Consider the following 13360-nt stretch of genomic DNA (forward strand, 5'->3'; position numbering starts at 1 on the left):
GGCAGCTCTACCCACAAGATCTCAATGTCCCTATTTCCAAGGGGGGCCATGCTAAAAATGGTCCGTCTCTCTTGATGGGGAGCATTTGAAACCGAGCCAGGGAGAGCGAGGGAAGGGGACAGACACCCACCTTTTTTGCGCTTGAGCTTACGCTTGCGCTGCTTGTTGACAAAGCAGGCGGCCAGGGTGCTGAACAGGATGGCAGCTGCCAAGAAGCAGATGGTAGCTACGATTCCCGCCAGCACAGGCCGCGCCAGCCCGTCCTCGGTCAGGTCCGGCTGCGGGAAGATGTCTGCAGGGAGGGTGGGGAGCACTCATGAGCCCATCCTTCCCCAGGTCCTCACCTGCTCCGACCTTCAGTCCCCCAGCGTTTTGCCCTGCCTTTGTAGAACAGATAGTATCAAGGCTCAAGCTCCACGCTGAACTCTAGCACTGAAGAGGTTTGGATGGCTCAGGAAGAAGAAGAGAAGAGAGTCTACAGAAGTCAGTCTCTACAGAGTGTGTAAAGAAAACACCCATGGGGATAATGACTTCAAGAGTAATCTATACTTATCTAGGGTGTTACCTTCTGCAAAGTACTTTCATGCACGTTATCAGCTCTTCTCATTTAACCCCTTGAGCTAGACAGAGCACACATACTGCTCTCATCCTCTAAATGAAAGAGCTCTGATCCACTGAGTTGGAGAGACCTGCTTATGTGGATATTGCCATCAGTGCTCAAACCAGAAAGCAGCAGCCTGCTCCCAGGCTGGATTTCCTGCCTCACACCAGGCTGTCTCTACAAAAGGAGAGCCCAGGTGTGAAGGCAACTTGAGGCTAAAATACTACAGCAGGAAGAGGGATTATTACTACAAAATTCAAATCCAAATGTATTTAACCCCTCTAGCACAGGCATGCACCTCAGGTACAGAAGGACCCTCGAGCTGGCAGGGATGGCCGAGATGGATCCAAATCTCCCGTTTCACAGCAAAGAGCTGAGCATCCTCCTTTCCTGCCCAAGGCTACAGAGCTTGTTATGATGGAACCAAGACTAGACCCCAGCCTACCATCTTATAGAAAGTTATAGCGGTAAGTGCCACTGCTTAGGGTCAGCAAAGGCAAAATCGATAGATTGTAATGCGTTTGGCCAGAATTCATTGCTGCATCGATAGTCATAACGGATAAAAATAATCCAAATTATGCTGATCGTCTGGGTGGAAAATGAATGCAACAGCCTTTGGAAATGGGGGACTTAATACAGGGAATGCTGAGGCTGCTGCCTCCTCCTTCCCCCGCGTGGGAAGATCTGACGAGGCATGTTTCTTGCCAGGAGGCAGCATAAAGCTACTAAGCACAGAACGGTCTGGGGTGAGTCCACACAACACCCTTCTTCACCTCCAGCCTTGGCTGCAAGCTCTCATCCCAGTTCCTCCATCTCTGAGTCTTTTCCCCAGAGAGAAGTCAAGAAGGACTCTGGGTTCTGCTACCTATAGGACACAACTCTGCGTGCCTAATGCCTAATGTGTGAAGCAGGAATCCCACTCCACACCCGCCCCTGCTGTCGTGCTGCTCCAGCGCGCCCTCCCACAGTGTGCCCACACCAGCACTTCCCCAACTCCACAAGTCCTGCTGCATGAGCTCCTCAGACAAGGTCACCACCACCTGGTCCCAGGGGTCTCTGGGTGAGTGGTGCCCAAGGAAATGATGCCATCACTTGCTTATAGGCAAGAGCCTCTTCCCATACCAAGGATACCCCTTTCACTGCGGGAGGGACCCTGCTATGTCTCAGGAACTATATAGCTGGAGAGAAGATGTGTAGAAATGGGACCAGAGCCAAGAAAAAGAGAGATAAATGGAGAAAATGCTAGGGAGTTGGCTTTATTTAGCCTTAAAAATCTAGAGAGAGGAAGGAAAGGAGGAAAACAACACCAAACAACAATTTTCCAAATAAAACCCACATAATTATAAAGAAGTCTATCACAGGCATTCAATAAACACTGGCCGACCTGGGGTTTCCTCTGATTCACAGCCCCTCCCCCATGAGGAAACTGAAAATGTACAGCAAAGAGCCCTTCAATCAAGTCCTTTCTGACTACCAGAATGAGAAGATTAGTTGAATTTCTTTCTGTGGCTATCTTATAGAAGCGTCAGAAACTCAGCTTCTAAGCTTCACGGAATACCACACATCATGGAAATATGGGTTTGGTGGGTTAAGAAAGGCTACAACTAGCACAGTTGCAACGAGACACCTCCTTAGTTTCCAATCCAGCCTCTCCTCCTGGAGTAGCTATTTCACAAAACAACTTCCATGCAGCTCACCCTCAACCCAAAATACCTGTGCTGGAGACGCCGGCGATGTTGCTGGGCTCGCTGATCAAATCCTGCATGACGGCGAGAACCCGGAACTCGTACCATGTGTCCTACAGCCCCAGGGACAATACCCAGTCAGCCGAGGGGCCTGAGATGACCGCTGCCCCCACAAACACTCATCCTGCACAGAGCCTTGCAAAGGGCAGGGCACCCAAAGCACAGGAGGACTGCTAAGTATCTGCTAAGTGATGGCGGCACTGGCCAACTGTGGTGGTGCAAACACTGTCACGACAGCTGACTTCAAGATACGAAAGTGAGGTTATCAAAAGCATGGGGAAGAGACGTGCAGTAGGCTCTCCAGGGCCACTGTGAACCGACTCTAGCAACCACTGTTCATAAACGAGTGTCCAGGAAGGAAGACAGAAGGACAGATGCGACTGTCTGTGTCTTACGAAACCAGCTGCTTCCTCTCCCCAGCTAGATATGGAAGATTAATGGGGCTATTGGAAAAACAGATAATGCACTTTCGTCCAGGGACTCTAAATTATTGGAGGAGGGGTGCTTCCCTGGAGAAACCTAGAAGAGAATTCTTCAAGGAACTTCTCTGCCCACCCCAGGTGAAGCTCAGCAAGGGGCTGGGGTCAGTGCTCTGATGACGCTTGCCGGCCTCACAGCCTGCCCTGCCCAGCTTGTGTCAGTGCTGGGACCCTCAACAGAACACAGGTCCCCGCTGTCCCGGAGCTGGCCCCAAGCCTGTGAAACCTCAGCAGCCATGGTCTCAGTCCAGGCCTTGGTAGTGAATCTGGGAGAATCCAGGACCGGCGGTGAGGACGTACAGTATGTGGCTGGCCTCACACACCCAAAGTTGGTCACTCAAAGCTTCCAGTGGCTCTGGAGTCTTGTCACTTCCAGGATTTGGAAAGCAGCAGCAAGGAAGAGCAAAGCCCTCACCTGTGACAGATCCTTGGCAAAGAACTCTCCTTCAGTGCCGGGGATGGCATCATCCAGCATCTCCCAGCGCTCCCCGACGCGGAACTCCATGACGTAGCGGTCAATGGGAAAACTGTGGTTGGCAGGCGGAAGCCAGGACAGGAGCACACCCTGCTGAGTCCGATTGGCTATGAGGCACCTCGGTGGGGTGACCAGCACCAGGGGTTCTGGAGTTGTAATAGGGAATGCTGCAGCGGGGCAGCGGGGGAGGGAGAAGAAGCACAGCACATCAGCAAGGCCCAGAGCGGCCGTCGCACTCCCACGCTCCTGTGCATGCACATCAGGGCCCAGAGGGTAGCGGAGTCAGGGCCCGGCGGCCCAGGACTTCAGGGTTCTGTCTTCAGAGTACTTCTAAAGAACACACATGAGGGAATCATGTACCGCAAAAGGGAAGAGAAATGGGAGCTACAAGGAAGGAGGAATAATTAAATGCCATCAAAGCATCTCCTGTGCTCTTCCAGGGAGCTAGGGATATCTTCTTTCTCAAAGCACAGCAGTCGCTCTCCCCATTCCCTTCTTGGCCAGAGTGTGGGGGTCAACACAAGGCCCCACAGAGGTGCCAAGGACTGAGGGTGAGCATCTCAGCCCACTGCCCACCTTGGCAGCCATTCAGGAGTGGATTCTGGGAACAGGGCTGGAGTAGCGCCACCCACCCACACTCTGGGAAGAGCCTGTTCACAGCGGCCCTTTCTCTGGCTCCAGAGCAGATCAAACACAACTGTGGCCAGGCGGGGAGGAGTACGAGGCTGCCTCCAGGAAGGTGGAGCGACCACGGCCTAGAAGACTCCGTGGCGGGAGGCAGCCGCATGCCTACCGCCCGATGGGGCTGGGGCCAAAGGAAAGAGCCAGCAGGTGGTGCCAAGGAGGGAGAATGCCCAATCTCCCCTGAAAGCCACAGAAGTGGCAAACGTGGCCTCACAAGGAAAGAGAAAATTCTAAGTGTCTTTCTTCCAACCAAAAAAGCAACAGGAACTCGGCCAACAGTGCTCTGATGCGGGACCAGCAAACCCCACAGAGGCCACGACAAATTCTCACGGGGAGATCAGATGGCACAGCTCTGTGGAGCACTCAGCAAGGTGCCCGGCACACAGGAGACCAACTGCTGGCTGCCTGGGCCACCGCCCCCACCACTTCTATGAACCCCGCTCCTGACATCCCACCCCGGGCCCTTACCTAAAGTGCTCACAGTGACCACCTCACTGAAGGCGCTGGTTCCCAGCTTGTTCTGGGCCAGGACGCTGAACTGGTACACTGTCTCAGGCTCCAGGGTGTCCACCAGCAGCCAGCTGGGTCCCGGCGGCACTGGCAAAGACAGCCAGTCATGGGGCCCAAACTGTGCCCGCTTCATCCTGGCCGAAAGAGAGAGAGAGGATAGGGGACGAGGGGCGGGGTGGGTTACGCTGGAGAGAAGAGGGTGCATGCAGGGTGCTCAGGGAGAAGGCACTGGTGGGCCTGGCATTCCCAGGTTCAAGGGCAAGAAGAGGGCATGGCCCAGGGTGGATGACCTGCCCAGCTTTGGCTGTGCCAATCCTCCTGATGCTGGGTCACCAACCACAGCTGGCACCTTCTCTATCGAAGGGGCCTTGAGGTACAAGTCATGCTCAGGACACTGGTCAAATTAATTACCAGCTGCACTGTGGGAGAATCCCACCCTGGTCACAACCCTAAGAGCGAGCTCTGCCTTGGGAGAGTAAGGACACTGGGGTGTGGGGACGAGCAGCTCAACAGTGGTGGGACAAGGGAAGGAGCCCAGGGGATCTGGCTGCACACACCCCCAGGGACAGCCAAAGTAGGGTCTCAGGTCCCCCACAGGGCTCATTCATCCAATTGCCAGCACAACAGGGGATTACAATCAACAATAATGTATCAGACTTGAGTCATCTGAGATGCCCAGGTTATAAGACCATAATGACCACGGGTTTCCCCACGGGGTAGGGGGGGCAGGATCCCTAAGGCCGTAAGGGTTGGAAGTCACAATCTCGAAGGTCACACTGTGCATGGAGAGCAGGAAGACAGGGCCGAGAGCTTTCCCTTGTTCCACAGGCCCCCAACTCCCAGCAAAGCCGGCGGGCTATGGGTGCAGTGCCACCATGTCACCACAGGGAGGAGACATGGTCCTGTGGGACGGGCCTGCTCCTTGCAGCCCTGAGCTGTAGCCTGGTTGGTGCTCAGGGCTCCCGGCTCACTACCATGCACACTCAGGAGGGTGAGCTGAGGCAGCAGAAAGCAGAACAAAACGAAGTCGGTGCCAAACGTCGGAGTCAGTACACGGAATTAGAGGCAGGCAGAAGGAAAGGAGACCTCCCCAACCTCGGCCCCGCCCTTCCCCGCCCCAGGCAACAAAGCAGTGAGCCAGATGTGGAAAAGCAGTGCAGATGAGCAGCAGCGTGGAGCAGTGCCACGAGCAGCAGGGGAGCCCCAATCTATGCCCGAACCCCCACTGTATGCCCAGACCTCCCACTCAGGCATCTCCAAAGACAGCCTGGCCATGCCAGACCTCCCTCCCTGGCCACCAAGGCGCTGAGCAGCACCAGTCTCCCAGCGGCTACCAGGCAGGCTGGTTAGGGCCCCCACGCTGCTGCGGGAGGAACAAAGTTAGGGGATGGGAGGCAAGCTGCTGCAACTCCCCTCATCTAGGTACAGTTCTCCAATCCAGAATCAAGACCCCAGGACACGCCACCTGGGAAGCAGCCACCAAACCACTGTAACGGGAGACAGGGCGGGTTCTCCTCTCAACTCCCCTCGCTTCTGAGAAGTGGATTAAGGGGTCTCCCTGAACCTCCTGAGCTGCCCCGGGCACCTGCCTTTTCCTACTCCTCAGGCTCGAGTTGAGCCTGGCTGGAGAGACACGTGCAGGTGAGACAGGCCTAAAAGAAGGCACTGAGGGGCTCACTCTCCTGGCTCAAGGTTGTCACCCCCAGGGCAGGGCAGGGCAGGTGACTGCTGTTCTTGGCTCAGGACAGGAGTGTGGGGAGGAGCAGCCCTGGTTGGGGGGGAATGGGAGGAGTCAGCTAGGCTTCCATCTCCTCCCTTCCTGTGCCTCTGGCCCTCACCCGCTTGGCACATTTTTGAGATCTCTATCTACGGTAAGGTTTATGCAAAGATCTCAAATCACTGCATCCAGCTAAACTGACAACAGAGGAATGAAAACAATCGAGAAATACATGATCCTAGAGAGAAAATGCCGGGGCTGACCCCGGGGCTGGCCCCAGGGCTGGGAAGTGAGCATCACCTCACCACACCAGTTTCTGTGGCCACTGGGGAAGAGATAGAATAAAAACTAGACTACAGGAGGTGGGGAGGGTGAACACACAAAAAACACGGTGGGAAAAAACAAGTAAGACCTGGTATTTGCCGGCACAACGGGGGATTACAATCAACAATAATGTGTCGTACGTTCTTAAATCACTATGAGTAAAATTGGATCGTTGTAAGACAAAGGACCAACGTTTGAGGGGTGATACCCCTTTACCCCAATGCAATTATTACGCATTGCATGCCTGTATCAAAATAGCTCATGTACCCCATACCTGTATATAAATGTACTATGTACCTACAAAAATTACAAATACAAAAATATTTTTAAAAAATTAAAGTTCTAAAAACTAGACTCTACACTTCAGGTTGGGCAATTTCACAAAGCCCTTCAAAAGGAGGAGTCTCTTCCAGACTCCAGAGGAATCCAGAGGATGAAGCAGGATGCAGAACAAAGCAGCAGATCAGCAGGGAGAGGGCGCAGAGAAGCCCGGACCACTCAGGCCGCAGGGACACGGCCGTGCCCAGAATCCCTTCAGACCCCTCCCGTCACCCACAAGGACCTCGTCACTGTCTCAACCCACCTCACTGTGTGCAGGGCTGGCGGGCCAGGAACTACAGCCACCTCCTACCTCCCCCCACCCAGGGTGGCCTGCAGGCAGACAGGGGAGGGGAGAAGCAGAGAGCAAAGCATGCCGGGGTGACTCACAGAGGTCCGTACCAAACTGAGAATGTCTGCTCGTAGCCTCCATCATAGCCTGGTTCCCAGGACACGTTGGCAGTTGTCATGGAGACCTGGACCCGGACACTGCCCGGGGCATGGGGGCTGGTGCCTGGAGATCAAGTGGAGACCTCTCAGACTGAAAAGAACTCAGCCACGTGGCTGGGCACCCACCGTCTCGCTGTGGGGAACCCGAGAGGCTGAAGCACGTGGTAGCAGAGCACAATACTGCAAGTGAAGGGATGGGGGCGAGGGGAAGCGGTCAGGCACCGATTCCCCTGACCCTACTGGTTAGTGGGGTTGGAGCAGGAAACCTGTCCCACTGTGCAGTCTAGTCCAACTAGGAGATCACACAGCATCAGGAACGGGTCCAAGGGAAACCAGAGCCCTCCTCATCCTGGCCCAAATCCTGTGCTGCTCTGGTGAGCACAGAAACACTCCCTCCTAAGGTATAGGCATGGTCACAGAGTCCCCTCCTATAAGGTTCTCTGGTCTCATGACACAGCTCCATTCCACCCCAATGCCAGCGTGTGGCCAGTACAGCACAGCAGTCAGGAGCCTCATCCTGGCTTCGAATCCCGGACCCACCACTTCTTAGTGATATGATGCCAGAGAAAGCGTTCGGGCCACACCAACCTCTGCTTGAAGGAACATACACCAGGGAAAGCCCAGCTAGCACCTCCCGAGCTGTGCGGGACAAGCTGTGCAGACCACTTGGAACAGAACCTAAATCTGGTGGCAAAGGCTCAAAAAGTGTTGGCTGTGACCGTGATTATAGCTGTCGGGACCCAGAAGGACAGGCTGAGAGGGTACAGGCAAAGGCCCCCGGACACACGCCTTGGGCAACTGGAAACAGGAACGCCTGGACACAGAACACCAGTAACTTCCTCCTGCCCGCCTCGGCGCACCAGGCCTCGCCTGCAGCTGTCAGCTCTGTGCCCTCATCCGAGATGCTGCATGGCCCCCATCTCCCTCATTCCATATTCCAGCCTTCCCCCCAGGCCCTTAAACTCGAAGGCTCCACAGTCCCTGCCAGCCACACAGACACCTTTCTCTCACTTGGGCTGCTGTGTACATTAGGCCTGTCCCCAAAAGGCCTCCCTGAGGAGAGGAGCCACTCTGACCTTCCCTGACAGAGCCCACAGGCAAGGGCTGCATGTGCTGGACTCCAGGTTCAGGGCTGGACTGACTTAGGAAGGACCCCCCGCAGCATCCAGCACCCCACCCCTAGCCAGCCTGCTCTGGCCCCACCACCCGGCCCAGTCTGCCAGCCACGTACCGATGACGGTGAGGTGGGTGCTGGCAGTGATGCTCGTGACCACGTTGGTGGCGACACATTCCCACTCCCCGTGGTCCTCCTTACTCAGGGCACGGAACTGCAGGCTCCCACTGGGCAGGGCACTGTGCTTGCTTCTGCTGGGCTTCCCTACCTTGGCCAAACAAGGGGCAGGGAAGAGGGTGGGAACAGAAATAGGGGTGAAAAGCCCAAATCGGGTGGGGAGGACGGGCCTGAGCCCCGCCCCCTGCCCATGCTGCCCCTCCTCCTGAGTGCCTGCTGCTCTTCAGGGTCAGCTCACTGCTCAGGATGTAGTGTGGTCAGGGCAGGTCTGGAACAGAACTGCTCGCTGGGTCCTCACACCTCCCCAAGGCCCCAGGAGCTCCAGGGCCCAGGTACCTTTCTCCACGTGATGACAGGGAAAGGGTCCCCCGCGGCTGCGCAGGGGATGAGCAGCTCCCGGCCGGCCTCCTGCCTGTACTCCCAGCCTGGTAGCACCGTGAAATATGGGGGGTCCTGGGGAGGAAAGCACAGGCACCCTCATGAGACCGGGGATCCAGGTGCTCAGCTCATGGAGGCCATCACAGCCCCGGGACCTCACCTTCAGGACAAGCCTCGCAGGGGCAGACTGGCCCATGGTCCCCAGGGTGTTGTAAGGCACACAGGTATAAGTGCCAAGAGCCTCCTCTGTGGCCTCCTCAATTCGAATGGAGCCATCCTCCATCAGGGTCCAACCCAGCTTCTGCCAGACACAGATGACAGAGCGGGGAACACTGGTCAGAGACTCTGCATTCCATGCCAGCTCTCCCCAGACTGGGTCCCAGCTGGGCCAGACAGCATGTGGGATGGCACAGCAGCTCTAGCCTGGGGAGAGCGGCACCCACAGACCCCAGAAGACCACAGACCCCCTACGGAAGCTGCTGTTTTCCCAGGACTTTTGGAAGGGGCCGGGAGTCCTGGCAGAAATCCAGAGCCCAAAGTTAGCATCACAGTATAGGGGGGAGCCCTCACTCCGACCCCCAACATGCATCTCTCTAGCACCTTCTCGACCTGCAGAGGGCGGCCGTCCTTGTTCCACTTGACCACGGTAGCCGGTGGTTCTGCGTCCACAGGGCAGCGGATGTAGCCATGGATCCCCACGGGCACATAAATTACAGGGGGCATGTTGAGGACACGGGCTGGGTCTGCACAGGGGAAGCACGGGGGAGAGCAGACAGACACAGGGAAGCCAGGTGAGAATCCAGGCTGGTGGCCGCCCATGCACCAGCCCAGGCACTCAGAACTTCTGCTTGGAATGTCTGGAGGCACTCAAAGGCACGTCCAAGCCCGCTCCAATCCTCAGCGCCCCTGCCATGCTTCTGCCATGGACCTTACCCGCTGGGCGAGGACTCTCAATGTCCATTTCCCTCAGTTCCTAGACCCCGAACCTCAAAGCCAACATCTTCCCACACCCTTCCCCAACTGCTCCTTATCCCAGTCTCCCGAGCAACAAGCAGTTCCCCTCTCCACATCCTGAGCCAAGAGGAACACCATCATAGGCTTAACATTACGAGGGGTATGTTTCCTCCCATTCTGCTAGTTATCCAGCCTTCCTTGGCATCACTTTGCCCATCTGATTGTGCAGCTGAAATGCAGAATCAGGCCAGGTGCAGTGGTTCACACCTGTAATCTCAAGACTTTGAGAGGCTGGGGTAGGAGGGCTGCAAGAGGCCAGGAGTTTAAGACCAGCCTGGGCAACGCAGCAAGACTCCAAATCTACCAGAAAAAGATTTTCATTTTCTGGGCGTGGTGGCACACACTTGTGGTCCCAGCTACTCTGGAAGTTGAGCCTAAGAGTTTGAGGCTACAGTGAGCCATGATGGCACCACTGCACTCCAACTTTGATGACAGAGCAAATGCTGTCTCTAGGAGGAGCAACAAGGACCCCACACCTCTCGCGGTGCAGGCTGAGTCGCCTCCTCTCAGTACTCCCCTATTTCCCCTGAGGGCTACAGCGGAGAAGGATCCAGAACTAGGAAGGCAGTGAGGATGAATGAGCTGGTATCTTTTAAGCATTTTGAGCTCTTCAGAGAACAGCGTTACATAAATACCAGGCCGAGTTATATATTTAGACATAGCTTCCTACTTTTGCATGGTAGAGTTTTTTTTCTTTCCCCTCCAAGGTTTTCAAAGCGTTTATGAATGGGAAATACTCTGAACACTGCTTTTTAGCAGAAATAAAAATCCTTGTCTCACCCACCTGTAAATCTCAACCCCCTAGATTTTCTTTGAAGGCAGGAAGGAGGCAAAAAAGGACAAGGGGGAGTGGGTGGTGACGCTGGCACCGGGGAGACAGGGAAAACCAAAACATGTCTCCACAAAGACAGATGGCCTATGGCCTCGAGGAGGGGGCCTTCATCTCGGCCAGCTCGTCTTCCAAAGGCCACCACCTGTTGCCTCCTCCTGCCCCACCATGGCCACCTCCTTGCCAGGTGGCACAGACTGCATCCAGCGAGGAGGGACGGGGCGCACCTTTGTGTTGGACGGGTCTCTCCTTCCTGCAGTTCTTCCCCACCCCAGCACAGCTTGGGCCCATCCTAAGTCACGTACGAATAACTTCTTGACTTGCTTTTTCCCGCTGCAGGTCTGGGGAGCTAGATGTGCTGTCCTGGGCCTCATGGCTCTCTAAAGCTTGGGCCTGGGAATACAGCACACCAAAAGCCCTTTAAGTGGTTGACAGCTGAAGCAGAGAGGCAATGCACTCCACAGAGAGGAAACAGTGAGACTGCAAGGTTAGGGGTCCGATGGGGCTCTGCAGGGGCAGCATGCTCCAGCACCACGACCAATGGTGGACATGTCCACATCTAGCTCCGGGCAGCAGCCGACCAGCTCCACTTCCAGGGCCACCGGCCGTTCTCCATTTGTCCTCAGCTCATTCATTGACTCCGGTCTTGTCTCCAGACTGTTCCACTTCTCACCCCTGCCACTCCCTGTCACTGGGTGTGAGCAATCTGCCCACACCAGCCAGCAAATGATGGAGAGTCTGTCGTCTACAGCAACAACGCCAGCCTTTGTTGCCTGAGTGACAGGGCCGTCCGCAAATCAAAAGGAGGACATTACTCCTCATTACTCATCCTTCTCTGTCTCAGGGCTCAGCTTGCCAGGGGGCCGGAAAGCAACTGGCTGCTCCGTATTAAAGATCAGCAAGCTGAATAGCGGTGCTTGCACAAAAGCCCTCGAACGTCTGGGTGAGGAGCAGCTCATTTGTCTGGATCTCCAGCCACCCAGGGAGAGAAGCCCCGGGAGCCAGAAGGAGCAGGTACTGGAACTGGATCACATTGCCCCCAACACAGACGTGGTGTGGAAAGGCAGGGAGTGAGGCTGGGAGAAACCTAACCCTGCACAGGCCTGGGCTATGCTCCATCAGACACCTGAGAAAAGGGCACCAGAGAGCGACTGGTTCTGGGCACAGAGGTAGGCAGCTTTCAGCCCGAGGACCACTGTCCAGAAGGAACTGCTCAAAGAGTGTCTTCCTGAGTGCAGCCTGCAATGAGCTGATGAGATGTACTGGCTGAACAGTGACACCTGGCCAACGAAGGAGGGGCTGGTCCACCCCGACTGGCCAGGGCCTCGGCCTCCTCTCCAGCCATCCTCCTTCTTTCCTCATTTGTTCTTCCACCCACATTCCCCAAATGATGCTTGGTCTTTGCTGCCCTCCAGCCTACAGTCTGGCTAATACCAGAACCTTCTGGGAGCCCCACCACCCAAGCTCCCCTGCACCCCTACTCACACTGCACCGTCAGGTACGCCGAAGCGGAGGGGGAGCGCCCCAGGCTGTTGCTGGGCACACAGGTGTACTTCCCCGAGTCCTCCGGCTTCACCCGGAAGATGATAAGGGTCCCATCGATTAGGATGCGCACCCTCAGCTTCAGGTCACTGCAAAGTGGCACAGGGACAGGGGGTTGGGCGGACAGAAGGGGGTCTTGCCACAGACACATAGTCACTGTTACTGCCCCAGATGTGGCAAGGAAACCCCATGCCCCTGGCATTCCCAGGGCCCTTCCATGCAGACCCTGGCCTTGGCATGTGGGACACATGGACCAGACCGCCTGCCTCCCCCAGCTCCCAGAGCCGTGGGCAGCCCGCCGTGCAGTTTCTTCTCAGGGGCCCTGCCCATGGGGGCCGGGGCGGAGACCCCAGTGAGAAAGTCAGAGCACAGTGCTCACTTCTGAAAGTAGACGTTCTCGTCCTGCCAGTACCAGGTGTAGGTGAGGTTGCCCGGATACGCCTCTGCCCGGCAGGTGAGCAGAGCATCCTGGGAGATGTTGACGGTGATGTTCTCAGGAGGGGAGACGATGAAAGGGGGCCCTGGGGAGAGCAGGGAACAAACCCCACCTCACCTGATCAGGGATCGCAGCAGCACCCAGGCCCCCTGGGAGCCCTCAGTGCCCAGGAAAGGGTGCCCTGAACCCTGCGATGGGGACAGCTGTCATGCAGACACTTCCAGATGCTATGTGTGCTCCGGCATCCTGCCCACCACCCCTGCCCCCGCACCTGGCTCCCCAGACCACCCACCACACACACACCCTTCCTGCTGGCCTTCTCCCAGCAGAGCCCGGGCCAGAGATGCAGCAGGGAGAAAGGCAGCTCTTTTCAAATATGGAGCAAGGAATAATCTAGTCTCAAGGAGTCAGGGCTATATGCCGCTCCCCAGCCAGAAATAAAGATGGCAGGTTGGGGTGCAGACGCCTAGGCGTAAGCAGAGGGTGAAAGTCCAGCAGTCCTGGTGCTGGATGTGCAGACAGAGGGAAAAGCTGTGGCCCAGTCTCCCCTGAGAGAGAACAGCTTCC

General features: G+C 56.2%; 1 protein-coding gene across 4 annotated transcripts in view; it reads right to left on the reverse strand.

Annotated features, from left to right (window-relative positions):
* Positions 1 to 13360, reverse strand: part of IGSF9B (immunoglobulin superfamily member 9B) — a 55050-nt gene that overhangs the window by 22479 nt on the left and 19211 nt on the right. For 2 of the 4 annotated variants that reach the window (XM_012449159.2, XM_012449158.3), the window contains exons 6-16: positions 12737 to 12878; positions 12301 to 12446; positions 9573 to 9715; positions 9133 to 9273; positions 8931 to 9047; positions 8535 to 8685; positions 7256 to 7367; positions 4453 to 4628; positions 3241 to 3467; positions 2315 to 2399; positions 131 to 292 (exon numbers count right to left, since the gene is read on the reverse strand). In XM_012449159.2, coding sequence (XP_012304582.1) covers positions 131 to 292; positions 2315 to 2399; positions 3241 to 3467; positions 4453 to 4628; positions 7256 to 7367; positions 8535 to 8685; positions 8931 to 9047; positions 9133 to 9273; positions 9573 to 9715; positions 12301 to 12446; positions 12737 to 12878 — 1602 coding nt within the window. Of the gene's footprint in view, positions 1 to 130; positions 293 to 2314; positions 2400 to 3240; positions 3468 to 4452; positions 4629 to 7243; positions 7368 to 8534; positions 8686 to 8930; positions 9048 to 9132; positions 9274 to 9572; positions 9716 to 12300; positions 12447 to 12736; positions 12879 to 13360 lie in introns of all 4 variants that reach the window. The other 2 variants (XM_012449157.2, XM_012449160.2) reach the window with 1 other exon arrangement.

Source organism: Aotus nancymaae, unplaced genomic scaffold (genome assembly GCF_030222135.1).
Source record: "Aotus nancymaae isolate 86718 unplaced genomic scaffold, 86718_ANA_hifiasm-v0.15.2.pri h1tg000012l, whole genome shotgun sequence".
Classification (NCBI taxonomy): Eukaryota; Metazoa; Chordata; class Mammalia; order Primates; family Aotidae; genus Aotus; species Aotus nancymaae.